Source organism: Phodopus roborovskii, unplaced genomic scaffold (assembly GCF_943737965.1).
Source record: "Phodopus roborovskii unplaced genomic scaffold, PHOROB, whole genome shotgun sequence".
In the NCBI taxonomy this organism is placed as follows: Eukaryota; Metazoa; Chordata; class Mammalia; order Rodentia; family Cricetidae; genus Phodopus; species Phodopus roborovskii.
The window spans coordinates 1435051-1451406 of NW_026125575.1; the positions used below are offsets into that span (position 1 = coordinate 1435051).

The following is a 16356-nucleotide window of genomic DNA, read 5'->3' on the forward strand; positions in this document are numbered from 1 at the left end:
AGAGTATTTCTCCCAATCTCAGCCAGTTCTGCATCTCATCAAACCTGCCCTTCTGAGAAGGAGTTGATAAAAGTGTATCCGTGTATGCTGTGAAGGATTAGTGAGTGTATCAGAGGCAACCCTGACCGTGAGCTTGCAGCAGCATCTAGTGTAGAGAGTAAGATTGTGAGCACCAGGGCTGAGGGCTGTGGTTTAGGGATTGAACCCCTGTTTTTCTCCCTTTGCAATCATAAGTAGTTCTTATCTGCAAAGGGACCTCTGTTGGCTTGGCTCTTGGAGTCAAATCTGGATTCACACAGACCTTTGTAACCTTGGTGGCTACCCCAGCATCTGCAGAGGATGCCCAGTGCACAAAGAACTTCATTTACCTGAACGTAGTGTCCTGCATGGGGCCTGAAGAAAGGCAGTTAAAAATACCAGGCCCTGGGGCTGGAGAGATGACTCCATGGTTAAAGGCCCTGGCTGCTCTTCCAGAGGTCCTGGGTTCAATTCCCAGCACTTCATGGCAGCTCACGACTGTCTGTAACTCCAGTTCCAGGGGGTTCTAACACCTTCACACCAATTCACATAAAATAAAGTTTAAAAGAAAGCCAGGCTCTTGGGCTGGTAGACACACCCAGAGAGCTCTAAGCAGTGTGTGTGTGTGGGGGGGGAAAGAGGCGGTGGGCCCTTTGCTTTCTTCCTACGTCACAATGTCTTTGATGCAGGTTGAGGTCTCTGTTGTCCCAGTCTCAAACCCCTTAGAGCTAATGGGGCTGCTGTGCTGTTGCTAATTCTGTGTTCACCCCGCCCCCCATTCATTTCCTCCGCCATTGGTTATCGAATACCCCAGTGTCCTTATTATTAAAAGAATTGGCACCATCTTCTACCCAGCTTTATTATGGGTCTTCATCATTCACAACTGCTGGCCTTGTTCCTTGGGCGAAGATGAAAGCTGAGCAGAGGGAGGCCGTACTTATGACTTCTCTAGCTCGTACAATAGTTAAGTTCCATGGGGAAGGAAAGATGCTTGCAAACAGCCAGCATTTTAAAGGTTTATTCAGATGAACCAGATATTCCAAGACAGTCTCGTTAATACAGGGAACAATCTGATTTCACTTGTGTTTCCTGAGGAAGCAAGGCTGAGTGCCACAGACTCTTACTTTTCTGAATTTGATCTTCCTGGGATATCCACTTAGCTCTTGTGTTTAAGAGACTCTGGCACCTACATGGCTTGTACATAGTGGATTAGGATCCTCTTGCATTTCTCTAGGTTAGTCCGAAGTCTAGAGCAGTGGTTCTCATCCTTCCTGATGCTGTGGCTTCCCCAACCATAAAATTATTTTCATTGCTACTTGTGAATTGTAATGTAAATGTCTGTGTTTTCTGATGGTCTTAGGCAACCCCTGTAAAGGGTAAGTAGACCCCAAAAGGGTCCTGACCCTCAGGTGGACAACCACTGGTCCTGAGGAGGAGCCAATACTTTCGCTTTCTTGTATTATTATTATTATTTTTTTAAAGACAGGAACTTTATGTTAGCTTCATATATCCCTTGACTGACTTTCTTAATCCACAAATGGAAAAAGATCTATTATTCTCCCAGAGGAGATAATTATATATGTAACACAAAGTCATCTATAGGAATTTGGGCATTTCCCTTACATTTCTTTAGGAGATTTGGTCACTGGACAAGGCCGTTCGTATCTGGGATGCATATTCAGGCCTGGAGGGCACCGTGAAGGACATGGCGACCTCATTGAGAGCCATCGCAGAGTTGCAAAGCCCTGCTCTCCGAGATAGGCATTGGCAGCAGCTGATGAAGACCATTGGGGTACGTACGTACTGGGGCCACCTTGACTGGAAGGTACCTACTGCAGTGTGTCATTACTAGCTTGCCTCATCCGATGAAGAGTGGAGCATGTGGGGAATGCCTCTACCTACATGGAAGAGGTCAGGCTCCCCGAGGACCAATGACCAGGCACCCAGTGAGCCCGCCCCTCGCCCCATTGTGTTCTCCTGGCTGTGCGCCCTCAGGAAGTCACTTTGCTTCTCTACTGTGGGTTGATTTTTACTTTTATCCCGAGAAGGATTCTGTTTATTTTTTTTATGCAACATAGTTGCCCTGTAAAGAGTGATCAAGAAGAAATATGACAGCATTTTACAGAAACCAAATAGCAGCTAGTGGTTTTATGTGCCATGAAAAGAATTGGAAGGTACAGTCCTGACTCTGGGGGACACTGTGAGACCTTTTTTAAAAACGCGGTATGTGATATGGTGTCATCTTTGGTAGTTGTGTAGCATGACATAAAGTGGTTTTCCACATGTCTGTGACACTCAAGGTTTTCTGTGTCCCCTCCCCCCCACGCAGCTATATTTATGGAAAAGCAAATGTGTCAATCATATGCTTTGCCTTTTTCACCCAGAGTGAGCTCAGTCAGGGGAAGCCTGGGATGCGTTTTCTCCTTGGGGGGAGCAGGAACTTTATTTGTGAGGGAATGTCGTCATGGTGCAAGGAAAAATTGCAAGTTTGGAAAATTTACCCTGGAGACACAGAGTAAAGGGGGTCGTGGAGGGGTGTGGGCAGCCTGGCAGCATGGCTCTCGTCCCAAAACCAAGGAATCATGGGGTCCTGAGCTACGTTCCTTGCTCCTTGTACCTTCGTTAACTCTTCTATGAAGTCAAAACAAGGCTTCCCATGCAGACCTGAGGGTCAGATTAGGTGATGCAGATGCTCATGGGTGAGATCTAGCCTGTAGTAAAACAATCTATAGAGTGACCCTGAAGCTGTTACGTTCATATTTTCCCAAGTCCTTTTAGACTCGGTCTAGTTACTCTTCATTACTAATCGATGTGCTCATTAAGAATCCTTTTTTATTTTAAAAGTGTCTGCTTATATAACTGATTGTGTGTCTAGTTTCTCCTCCTATTTCTTCCTATATGCTTTTTGCTGTGATACACTCTCTGATTGCTTATAGAATGCCTGTTTTCTTTTTTAAAGATTTATTTATTTATCAATCACATATACAGTGTTCTGCCTGCATGTATTCCCGCACACGGTCAGGGGGCACCCAGTCTCATTACAGATGGTTGTGAACCACCGTGTGGCTGCTTGGGATTGAACTGAGGACCTCCGGGAGAGCAGCCAGTGCTGTCAACCATTGAGCCATCTCTCCAGCCCTAGAGTGCCTTTGTATAAGATAAAGTGTCACCTTCTCAGTCAGTCAGTGTGGGGAAAAGCACCGTTTTCTGGGCTGGACTGTAACGTGGAGGTAGAGAGAATCAGTCTCTTTGCCACCTGGGCTGGAGTGCATGTCGAGTGCACAGATTGCACCAACGGCTCATGGCAATCCCGTCGTGCAGTCCTGCTGCGGTTAGCGGTGGAATGAAGTCAGAAGTAATCAGACATAGAAATGATCAGCTCAACTGACTTTCTGGGGCTCCCCAGGTCATATTTGTCTAGTCTCCCCTGCGGATGCCCCTCAGACCTAAGCAATGGATCCTTGGCCACTCTGTGGAGGGGTGAATGCTGCTGAGAGCTCTTTTGTTACAGTGGAAACCGAGGGAGGGCAGCAGCCTCCTGAGAGCAGAGTGGTGTCCTCAGAGGACACCGCAAGGGAGATGGCTTTCTGCTGCCATCGTTTGTTTATAAAGGACATGAATTGACTTCTGGACATAGGATGAACGGAGTTCTTGTTAACCAAATCCTGGCTGAGGGGTGTGGGGGGGTGCACAAAGGATAATGGAGAGAATAATGTGAATTCTCTCACATGTTAAACCTGAATAATGGCATGAGTGAGGATAATTTCTGCCAAGCCACTAAGATTAAATTAGTGGTAAAACTAGGTCATATCACGAGTTACTGGGAATCATGTTCCATGCGCAGGGCACTTCAGGAAGAAAAGACAATTGAGCCGCTGCCTGGTTCCTGCGGTTTTGACCAAGTTATAATAAATGAACAGCGGGAGTCTTTAAAAAAAAAATAGGTTTTTGGGTAAAGGCAATAGAGAAGCAGTTTGAAAATGGAAGGCCATGAAACAGAAGAGTGCATCGTGCTGATTTGAATGTGGTGTTGACTTGGCCCTGAGTTGCTGCAGATGAAGGCTCAGGGACTATGAGCTGGTAGGGAGTGACTGTACTACCCCACCTTTTAGGGGCCATCATTAAATGTGGGTTACAAAGTCTGCCTCCTTTCCTTCCCGATCAGGTCAGATTTTCAATAAGTGACTCCACAACATTGGCAGACTTGCTGGCATTGCGGTTGCACAGAGTAGAAGATGACGTGAGAGACATAGTGGACAAGGCCGTGAAGGAGCTGGGCACCGAGAAGGTACCATCCGGGGATGCGCCTCTTCTAGAATACTGGACTAAGCTCTTGGGTGGTAATACCTTTAGGGCTGCGTCTTTTGCTGGGTTTGTGCTTTCGCACAAAAGCCATTAAGGACGAAGTGTTCACTGACCTGGGAGTATGGAAGCATGTTTCCAAGATTTTCCTCTGTTGCTGGTTAGGTGGGCAGGACACAGGATCACTGGAAAGTATATAAGGCATGTAGTCACAGCAGGGTTGGCCCCGTTGAAGGGAACAGAGGCCACTTGCATATCTTTTCCATTGCAGCAGGCTCCACTATAAGTACCGGGCCTTCATTAACTCAGTATTTCATAATAATCATGCTATTATTTCTAGGGTACAGATAGGAAACTGAAGCACAGAAAGGCAATTCGCTTATGCAGGCTTGCTTAGGAGCCGGAGATTCACATCTAGGCCCTACCTGTCACCTACCTCATGCTGGCTAATATATAAATTGGTGTAGCCCTTTCTGGCCCTTACATCCCTTCGGGGAGGAAGATGTAAATCAGACCCAATAGAAGAATAGTGTTACTGTGATACTTGGTCCTTTGTAGCGGTGGCTTTTACTCCCCCAATCTTATCACTGTGAATCATGCAGAAAAAAAAGATGAGATCAGGCACATTTAATATTATCCATGTTTTAATTGTTAATATGAGTTTTAAATGTTTATAAAGTTTATAGTTACAATTTATTTTTAAATTTATAAATATTAACATTAATATAATAATTAAACTTCTTTTTGAATTCTAGGCCATGGGTGAGATATTAGCCCTAAATTTGATGTCTGTGCACTTCTACTAATCAATTCTTTTGATTACTAGGTTATTACTGAAATCAGCCACACCTGGGAGACCCTGGAATTTTCTTATGAAGCTCACCATCGAACAGGCACCCCGCTGCTGAAGTCTGATGAACAGCTTTTTGAAATACTAGAGCACAACCAGGTAAAATGGATGGCTTTATTATATATTTTTATTTTAATTAGAAATTTTAGATTTTTTTTTCTCCAAAATTCATGTACAAAGTTTGATTCGTTTGTTTACTGAGCATCTGCTCTGACCAGGCTCTGGTGTGGGACCATTTGGTATTCAATGGTGTTGCAGTTCAGAAAGGAGCTGCATGAAAGATTCCCCTAGGAGACTAAGGAGAGATGGACAGACTCCTAAGAGACTAAGAGACAGACAGACTCTCAGAAGACTAAGGAGAGATAGACAGCCTCCTAGGAGACTAAGGAGAGACAGACAGCCTCCTAGGAGACTAAGGAGAGATGGACAGACTCCTAGGAGATTAAGGAGAGATGGACAAACTCCTTGGAGACTAAGAGATAGACTCCCAGAAGACTAAGAAGAGACAGACAGACTCCTGGGAGACTAAGGATAAACAGACAGACTCTCTCCTTGGAGACTAAGAAGAAAGATGAACAGACTCCCAGGGGACTAAGAGACAGACTCCCAGAAGACTAATGAAAGACAGGTAAACTCCTAGGAGACTAAGAGACAGACAGACTCCCAGAAGACTAAGGAGAGAGACAAACTCATTCCTGAGAGACTAAGGAGAGAGACAGACAGACTTCTACATGGCCAAGAAGAGACAGAATGACCCCGAGGAAAGGATGGCTCTGCAATGGAGACAATATTAGTGATGTTTGGGGCACCAGGAAGCAGGCACTTTTCAGGGGTCAATTGTTTTGGGTTCCTTGGAATATACTTTTTAGGCCTTTGTGAGAAGAGAGGTAGATGAGAGCATTTGAGAAGCTAATTGTCTCTGTGATTAGATGTAAGCCTAGAGCATACTGATGCTAACATTCTTGGCCCAGTTAGTGTGAGAGTCATTTATATAAAGGCAGAAATCAACCCAGAGCCCCGCCTAGAGCTCAGTGTAGCATGAGGGCTGGGCAGCCATTGCCAGTATCCAGTGAGCTGGATAAAAGGACATAAGGCCCTGTGACTTGAGGCAGGGCTACTTTATAGAACCTGTCTGGGTTCCATGCAAGGTGCAAGAACACAGCAACTAGCAGAGCAGCCTTCCTCATGGGCCTCCTAGTCCACCAGTCAGCAACTGACCAGTGCTGGCCTGCCTTTTAGGTTCAGTTGCAGGATGGGTGGGAAAGGGTAAGGGACATAGTGGAGCTGGATATTGCATAGAAACCAAGGAGAACAAGAGGGGTCAGCTTACCCAGTGGAGTCCTGAGATTTCATGTGAGCGTGGTGAGAAGAGATTATCAGACTGCTGTGTGACAGAGCACTCAGCTGAAAGAGGGAAGAGGAAGCTTGATATCCAGATGAATGCAAATGTGTGCATGCGTACACACACACACACACACACACACACCTTGGAATGTTGAATAGGCAGGGCCTAGGGGCTTTAATTTACCCCTAGTACCCATTAGGTGGTGTTTATTTTTATTTTTTGAGGCAGGGTATTTTACTGGGACTTGGGTCTAGTTGATTGGGCTGGGCTGACTGGCTGTTGAGTGCTAGGTATCTGCCCATCTCTGCCTATTCCGATACTGGGATATTACAATTAAGTGCCACCACACACTTAGCTTTTTTTTTTTTTTTTCTTTTTTTTAATGTGTGCTGGAGATATGAGTTCAGGTCCTCATGTCTTTATAAGAAGTTCTTTATGGACTAAGCCATCTCCCCAGCTCCCAATATTGGTTTTTGACCTGCATGGAAGTACGTGTCCTTCTTGTAGAAGACATGTTAAATATAGATGCTACCACTAACCCCATTTCTTTGGTTGGATACATCGGCCGTGCTATGAAGTTTTTGGCCCGTTTTGCAAAAACTTAATAGAACCTGTCTGGGTTCCATGCAAGGTGCAAGAACACAGCAACTAGCAGAGCAGCCTTCCTCATGGGCCTCCTAGTCCACCAGTCAGCAACTGACCAGTGCTGGCCTGCCTTTTAGGTTCAGTTGCAGACTCTTCTTCAAAGCAAGTATGTGGAGTACTTCATCGAGCAAGTCCTAAGCTGGCAAAACAAGTTGAACATAGCCGATGCGGTCATCTTCACCTGGATGGAGGTCCAGCGAACCTGGTCTCACTTGGAAAACATCTTTGTGTGTTCAGAAGATATTCGAACCCAGCTCGTGGAAGATTCCAGAAGATTTGATGGAGTAGATGCCGAATTTAAGGTTGGTCAGAGTTGGGCCCGTCCTGTTGTGGCAAAGTTTTCACATGTAAGAGCCCATGATGCATTCCATTGTGTTAGGTTTATAAGATGCAGTTTGTGCATTTTGATGCATAGGGCACAGAAAACTGAAGCTTTGTTTTTTTTTGTTTTTTTTTTTTTTTTTGACAAATCTTGCCATCGCCATTATTAGCCATTCAAGGCTGTCACTTGTCACTGTGGCATGGCAGATGCCATAGAAACAAACAGGTATGACTGCTCAATGAAATTGTGTTAACAAATACTGTTCATACTTGGTGCAAACATGGTGCCTGACGAGCCGGCAGTCTCCTGAAAACTGTCCACTCAGCTGTAATGCTATCAAATGTTAGCTCCCTCGGTAGAAGGAAAATGGGTGAATTTCTAACGTCTATGTTATGCTTATATATAGGAGTTAATGTTCAAGACAGCCAAAATAAAAAATTTCCTAGAAGCAACATGCAGACCCCACCTCTATGAGAGACTGAAAGATTTTCAGAGCAGGTAAGAGCAGGACAAAGGGTCCGTTGGAGTTTGTTTCTAACATGTTCTAACAGCATTTAACATCACCTGATGGAAGATGCTCTTCTTTGTTCTCTAGTTACCCAGTACATCTTATGTAATGTTTCTGATAACCGATCAATTCTTTCATGGCATTGTTCTGCATATACTGATTTGAACACCTTCTGTGTGCAAAACCCTGGGCAGCACTCACTCACTCACAGTCCTTTAGTCTGTCTGTCTGTCTGTCTGTCTGTTCTCATTCATTCCCCACCTTTCTATCATTGTTCCCCCTCTGTTGTCATTTGTTACTGTTTTGGTTCCAGGTTGTCATTGAACTCCTGGGAATCCTCCTGCCTCAGCTTTCCAAGTGCTGCATTACAGGTGCGAGCCAACCACCTGCTTCACAGTTTCTCTCTGCGATCTTCCACCCTTACAGAGCGTGCCGGTGCTTTCAAAATTTCTTTCCTCGGGGCCATTTGTAAAGTCACATTCACATATAATCCACAACTGTATCCACAAGGACATTCTGGCTTTCGATTTAAAGTGCATGAAGAATTAACCATACAAATGAGATGCTTACTGACAAGATGTAGCTATTTGTATGTAGCCAGTAGCTAGAGCTCTGGATGATAAAGTGGTAGTGATTCTGGGTCTGTGACTCCCCTGAATGATAGAGAAGGTTGAAGTCACTTGTGTTTTGCAGATCTCCATTGGGGGAAGAACTGTGTTCCATTTATAGCTTACTACTGCAATTTGTGCTTTGGGCAAGCAATGCCAAATCTAGTCTTCATCCTGAGAAGCAATGAGTAGCATAAACCCATAAACCTGAGTCTGGCATATGTGTGTGCGTACATGTGTGTGCATGTGTGCATGCGCTATGTGTATGTGCGTGCATGTGTGTGTGTGTGTGCATTGTGTGTGCTTGTGTGCATGTGTGTGTGCATGTGCTTGTGTGCCCACATGTGTGCGTGCATGTGTGAGCGTGTGTGCACACATGTGTGCATACGTGTGTGTGTGCGTGCATGTGTGTGTGTGTGCACGTGGGTGCATGTGCCTCCCACTTCCCTTGGCCTGGTTGTCTTTTGCTCATAAGCAGGATGTCAAAGCAGAAGGGGGTGTCTGAAATAGTGATTTCCTGGTTGAATGTAGACACAGTAAAGGCAGGCTTGCTCTGTTGGAGTGTCGATGTGGAAACACAGACGTGCTTAAGATGGGTTTTCATTCATGCAGGCTTTCCCTTTGTGAAAAAGCCCTGGCTGAGTACCTGGAAACCAAGCGTGTCATTTTCCCTCGCTTCTACTTCATCTCCTCGGCTGACTTACTGGACATTCTCTCCAAGGGAGCCCAGCCGAAGCAGGTAATGGCTTTGGAAGTCCTGTGCTCTGCTGATTAGTTAAGGAACGTCCCAGTTTCTCCATCATTACCAGATGCCATCTGTCTTATCACATGTGCCAGGAACTAGAAAATCTGCATTAAAATTTCTTAATGTAGCGACAGAGGGAAATGAGAGGCTGAGCTAGGGAAGGAGTAAGAGCAACTGCCCAGGTGCTCAGCAAAGGGTGGGATGTGAAGCACAAATGTTCAACATCTGGGGACATGGGACAGGGAGAACTGGCCCATGACACCCCAGGACCGAACACCAGGGGCGGATGCCCCGTTGCCTGACTGGCAGCCTTCCTGGGGGAAAGTAGGTCACTGGGGATGAAGTCATGGTAGCATCCTTACCACTCCAATTCTAGAGGTGCAGTCATCATTACTATGTCGGACTTCCGTCGGAGGGGGTTATACCGTTTCTGCCTGGTCCCCTCTCCTTCTGGCTTCCCTGTTCTGCAAAAGTGACACACCACACATTCCTTAATCCTCACATCAACAGTGAAAGCAAAGGGATGCTTGTATTATCTTCTGTAATCTGAGAGCTTAAAGCAGAGGCAAACTGTACCAGTTCTGAAACTGTCCCTTCCTGTAAATGTTTAAAGGGTGTCACTGTCCCTTAGACTCATCGACTCCACGGAGTCATAGTTACGAAAGTGCTGGACGACAGATGGACATTAGTCTCTAGGCTGATGTTTGTGTTTCATCCTCATGGAGTTTTATATGCCTCAGAAAAACAGACTCTTCCTCTAGACATTTTCACCCACTTTCTTTGAAACCTGCATCTCTCTGCAATGTGGTTTTGTGCACTTTGCTATTGGCCAGATACAGCCTTCATAGGGATTAATTTTTTTTTTCTCCTTGGTGATTATTTACCTTTGAATGAAGGTTGAGTTGAGTTGAATAACTATCCTTGTTGCTTAATACAAATGAGATCTTTTTTATGCGTATTAGAGTTGTTAGTCAACATGGATAGCACTTTCTGGGGCCCCTGAAAGTGTCTTCTGCTCGCTTTTGGATGTGTCTACAAAGAAAGTGGCTCCGATTGGGATGGGTTCATGCTCTGCACATTTATGCAGCACACAATTAGTTGCTTTAAAAGAAAAATCTAATTTCAAACATCATGATCAGCACCACACTCATACTCCAGTAGTCCTCAGGGATTCCCCTGTGACTAATGGGAGGAAATTTTATGTGGAGGAGTGTTATAAGCTGTTTCATTTATCTTTCAAGTCCCAAAGACGTTTCAAGTTCAAATGCTTATAATGCAAGCTCAAATTTCGACATGGAAAATAAGAAAGACATGTATGTCTATATCAGGACAATGCTGTCTCTCTTTTAAACACAGTCTCTCAAACACAGTGAACATTTGTGTCCCTGATTTTTCAAGCAGTGTTAATTCTGTGGAACAATAAGCAGAAGATACTAATATTTCTCTGCAATCTTTTAACTCCAAATGTGCCCTGTTGAACATCTTTGTACTAGTAACAGACCCTTTTGTAATTCATTGGGCAGGTATGGTAAGTCTTAGCTATTTTTCTCATTAGAAATGAATGAGTAGCCAGGCCTTTAACCCAGCACTCGGGAGGCAGAGGCAGGCCGATCTCTGAGGTCAAGGCCAGCATAGTCTACAAAGCTACAGAGAAACCCTGTCTTAAAAAACCAAATTAATAAATAAAAATAAATGATTATGCCCAAAACAACTTGTCAAGGTCAAGTTGGCAACCCTATTTAATCTCCATGTGGAGGTCAGGCTTTCTTTCACACAACACTTGAGGCTTGGTAACCGTGTGTGTTTGGTCCATTCCCTCCTCTGGCCACTGATGATTTGTGGTGCGAAAGGGCTGAACCCAGGACCTTACACTTGCTAGGCACTTGTTCGATTTCAGCCCTTTGCTGCCGTTTAACTGTCCCCGAGTCTCTGGCAGTAGCCACTGTCGATTCTCACACTCAGAGTGAGGATTCATATGCTGCATATTGTGGAACATACTTGCAAGCCTTCACGGGGGAACCAAGGAGCCCTCCCCACGGTGGACGCGTCACCTCCACCCCAACTCAAAAGGACTCTTTAAAAGCTTATGTGCATGTCTGTGTGCCTGTGTGGATTTATGTGCACCGCCTATGTGTAGGTATCCACAGAGTTCAGAGGGCAGTGGGTCCCCTGGAGCTGGAGTCAGGCAGTTGCGAGCCTCCTAATATGGTTCTTGGGGACTAACCTTGGGTCCATAGCAAAAGCAGCAAGTGTCTGTACATGCTGAGCTGTCTTTCCAGCTCACCTTCCACAGTTCTTGCCTTTGGCGGTGTAACCAAACATCTGGTTTCATCGCTCCCTCCTTTATTCCTTTAGGAGATGTCTGAGCAAGGGACAAGCTGGAGGCTCAATCTTGAAGGTTCCTCTTGGGCCCCAGCTCCTCTTGCTTATTAGAGTGAGAACTGGGAATAGATTGCTTTAATTCCTGCACAGTCACTGAAGTCATGCCTTGGCCTCCTGCTCGGGGCTGCTTACTCACACCCGAGGGGAAGCCCCCTCCACCCTTGAACACTTTGATGGAGGAATGAGCATGTGGTGTGGGATGAGGGCATGGTGTCGAGAATCCTATGACTTAACACTGAAGGGACCATCTAACTCATATTGTTGTCAGTGGAAGTCCTAGGCTCTGCACGAGGGAATCATCACTCAACGTATTCTTTTGTTTTGTTTTCTTAATTAACTTGTGGGGAGGGGAGGGAGGCAGAACCAACATTGGTTGTCTTTCCCCCCACCCTCCAGGAGCCTTTCACTCTGGTTTTTGACAGCATCTCATTGGCCTGAAGCCTATTGTTTAGGACAGGCTGACTGGCCAGCAAACCCCAAGTGCTGGAATTAAGAGCAGGTGCCACTGCACCCAGTTCTTTACATCTGTCCTGGGGATCAGACTCGGGTCTGTGTGCTTGCAAGACAAGCATTCACTCACTGAGATGTCTCCCCAGCCCAGTATTCTCTCCAGATACCTTTCTAATCATAATAAATAAATAAATGTGCTCAAAGGTTCAGCCAAACCAGACAGTGACTCAGCAAACATGTTTCCTGACAGCTTTTCTTTACTTGCCAGTGTTGTGCGCATCTTTAAATCTCTCTTTTCGTTTCCACATGGCTCCATGCTTCCACACCGATGAAGCATCTTTTCTAGCTATCGTTAGTCTGCCTTACTGCTCATTGTATTCGTAAAACTGTGATCAAACTCTTTAGTAAAAACCATTCCAGGCACCTTTTTTTTTTTTTTTTTACAGCATTAGAACTAGTGTTGTCCTTAATGAACAGCTGGACAGTGTAAGTGTAAGATGTTACGTTACCATGACACTGAGGGTTGGAGCATAGCACAGTGGTGTCCGGCACAGTGATGTCTCACAGACCTGTTGGTGAAAGCCTCCATTGCACACTAACAAGAGGGGATAAAGCAGTTCAGGTCCCACGGCTGCAGGGGAGAGAGACATGGTTTACAGTTGTCTTAACCTACCAGCGTGGAAGTGAATGGATTGATTTCTGGTTGAGTTGGTAGTTTTGTAGAGAGTTACTTTATTTCAAATTACATTAAGATATAATTTCATTTGAATCATTTAAAATTTTTTTTTATTTTTGAAGACATCATACAATGCATTTTGACTGAGAATTTTATACACATATAACAACATTGTTTTGCGTGTATCTAATATAGGGCTTTGATCAAATCTATGTTCCATTTTCTCTCCTCTAGTTCCTTCCCTGCTCTCCATGTTTCTTTCTTTCCTGTTCTCTCTCTTCCCATGTCTCTGACCTCTGTATGTGCTTGGATGTGGCCATCTACTGTTTCAGGGGTAGTATTTAGGGGGTATATTCCTTGAGCAGTCATCAGTTACTAGTAACGTCTTTTGGGGGGAGGGATACATGAGTCCCTCCCATGTCCATGCTGGGGTTTTGGGTGGCTCAATCTCATGTAGACACAGTGTTGTAAGTTCATGTATGCAATGACCCCCGTAATGTCTAACAAATTATGGTCACTGCCCATGTCTGCTCCTTCTTCCTCTTACAATCTTTGTACCCCCATCTTACACATAAAAATCACTGAGCCTTGGATACAGGGATTGTAGAAACCTTTTTGTTATGTTCCTTCAACTTCGAGTATTTCCAATTCCTGTAACATGTTAACACGCTGTTCATAACATTGTGTTATCAGAAAGTGTTCATACATAGCAATTATAGAGTGACTTGTTTCACAGGGGATAAATAAGGTCCTGAGAGTAATTTGTGTCACCTGGCCCTTCTTTGAGAGGTATAATCTCTGCACGGTCACCATGCATCTCAAATCTTGTTGGTCGTCAGTGGTAAAACCGTTTGTGTCTTCTGCGTTTGGACAGTACAGCCTAGCTGTTTTTTTCTTAACCCATTTGCAATATCGGGATCAGTTTCTGACCACCAGACAGGAGCGTGTCCGTCTCTGTCTTTTGTGCTGACATTTCTTCGTGTGTGTGTGTGTGTGTGTGTGTGTGTGTGTGTGTGTGTGTGCGCGTGCTTCCCACTTTTTAATAATTTATTTATTCTTTGTGCTGACATTCTTAAATATGCTCCTGGTAGTGTGACCAAGATAGCATGAGATGGCAGCTTGTGAAGTAACAGTGCCATCAGCCCATAAAAGGCGCCCTTGTGAGCAGATAACTCATCTTGACATTTTGTGAATGGTCTGAATTCTTCGCCCACACCATCCCCCAAAACTTAATTTAAGAGTGTTGGTCCAGAAGAGTGTCTGAAGTTAATTGTGAAATTTGTTCAGCCTGAACTTTTCCAGCAGGGAGGTCTAACACTGGGGTTGATATGTCACAGAGACGCTGTCTGGTTTGTCTTGGATGTCTGCAGCCAATGTTGGCAGTCACTAAACTAGGTTTAGTCCAGGGTTTGAAGATTTCTCTCCATTTGAAATTAAACCTGACCTCCTCAGTGCATAGATTATCTGAAGGACAGTGGCCTGAACATCTGTTTATTGCTGCAAAAATAAAACTTGTTGCATACTTGTAGCATTCATGGGCCCTATGCAGTAGTTATGGATGACAAGTATGGGCTTCTTACATAGTTCACCAACAACATTCTTTGCTTTTTCTTTTAATCCTTTAAAAAAAATCTCTCTCTCTCTCTCTCTCTCTCTCTCTCTCTCTCTCTCTCTCTGTGTGTGTGTGTGTGTGTGTGTGTGTGTGTGTGTGTGTGTATGTGTTTTAACTAATCTAGTGTAGTTAAGTTAAATGGTACCAGGATGGCCTTCCATGTCCTTCTAAGTAAACTAGCAGCTCTGTTAGGGTATTTTTTTTTTTAACCAGTAGGCTCTAATGAAGGGGTGGGTACCTATTTTCCCAGGGGAGTTTTATTGACTGTATTCACCATGGGGAGTTTAGCTGGTATGTGATGTTTAGCTCGTGGGAGACTTCTCTGTTATGGAGCTAGACTGAAGAATGCTTCAAATGCTGTCATATGATGTGCTGTGTAGATACTATACTGTCTTATTGAGCATCTGAGATGTAGCAACTGAATACATGGCTTTTGCACTTTAACCAATTTAATTTAATTGGTTCAGTTACTGGGAAGCCTTATTGGGGATGTGACAGTTTGGATGAGTCTGTCTTTGACCTTGTATATTTTAGAAACTCTTAAGTACAGATGAAGGTTTTTTTTTTTTTTTTTTTTTTTTTTTGATGAAAATTTCTGAATGGAATATTCCATAAATATAAAACACAAACCTCATTTCTAAGACGTACTAGTAAAAGAATGCAAACAGTTCCACTAGGCTTTATGCACATCACTTGTTAAAATGATGTGTTAGATATATACCAGATTAAATATGCTAAGGCAAATTTCACTTCCAGAAACAGTTTAACATGGGTGCCAAAAAGTTACAGTGGTAGGACTTGAGTTTGCAAGACACTCTCTGCGATGACAGGATAAACACTACTCATGCTCAGGGAATGCCCTTCAAGGGCAAGAACATTTGTCCTGTGAATACCCGAGGTCAGATCCGCAGAGCTCATGTAAATGCTGGGTAGGTACGGTGTCCTGTCTGTAATTCCAGCACAAGGGATCTCCTGGGCAAGTTGGCTGTCTAGAATAGCTGCATTGAGGAGAGCCCTGGATTCAGCAAGAGGACAGTGAGCAAGGAGAGAGTGACTGAAAGAGACATACAACAAAACCTCAGGCCTCCCTATGCACATGCATGCTCAGACATACAGAGTTGCACACTCAGATGCACCCACCCATGCGTGAATACACACACATGCATGCAACACACACAAAACACTCCCTTCAAGTCCCACACTGGAGAATCTTAGATTCCTAAAGTGGAGGAAGGGCTGACGCCTGAGTTAGGGTGGCGCTGAGGAAGGAGGAGACAGCAGATGCAACCACACAGAAGACAGTTGGAGTCTTTGTCAGTCCTGTTGTTGAACAAGCAAGAGAAGCTTCTTTAGGAAGTGTAGGTTGTGGCAGACACCACCCGGCAGGACATGCTGAGACTGTATCCTATTGTAAGTGGTTGCCTTTGTCTTAAGACAGTCTGAAATAGAGAGGATTAAACATTTAGGTGTGTATTTAAAAAGAAGAGTATCTAGTTTTTCAAATAAATGTTACATCCAATGAAGTATGCTTTCATTATCCCCTTGAAGTGATTAAAACATACCTAGGAAGATCATGTAACAATGTGTCTTTTTCCTTTTATAAACTGTGTTACCACTGCTTATACTTACATGGCAATTCCACCACTGGAATTCCCTCCACAGACAAGTTGCATACTTTACAATAACATCAGAGTTATGATGTGAGAGTAGAGAAAATACCTCCTCAATGTTGTGGAATCCAAAACCTAAATGCTGCAACTGTAAGGTTTTGCCAGCAAGGAGCTCAAGTCTGTCCACCCTTGGTTTGCTGTGACTTACTAGCGCTGCTCTGCTGTAGCTAAGTTCAATAGGTAGGGAAAGGAAAAGCTGCGTGAAACATTGAACTGAATCTGT

The 16356-nt window shown here is 44.4% G+C and overlaps 1 protein-coding gene across 1 annotated transcript in view; it reads left to right on the forward strand.

Moving 5' to 3' along the window:
• Positions 1 to 16356, forward strand: part of Dnah11 (dynein axonemal heavy chain 11) — a 294048-nt gene that overhangs the window by 59922 nt on the left and 217770 nt on the right. The window contains exons 23-28 of the mRNA XM_051177827.1: positions 1652 to 1810; positions 4184 to 4306; positions 5147 to 5269; positions 7238 to 7462; positions 7889 to 7980; positions 9211 to 9337. Of these exons, the coding sequence (XP_051033784.1) occupies positions 1652 to 1810; positions 4184 to 4306; positions 5147 to 5269; positions 7238 to 7462; positions 7889 to 7980; positions 9211 to 9337 (849 nt within the window). The remainder of the gene's footprint in view (positions 1 to 1651; positions 1811 to 4183; positions 4307 to 5146; positions 5270 to 7237; positions 7463 to 7888; positions 7981 to 9210; positions 9338 to 16356) is intronic.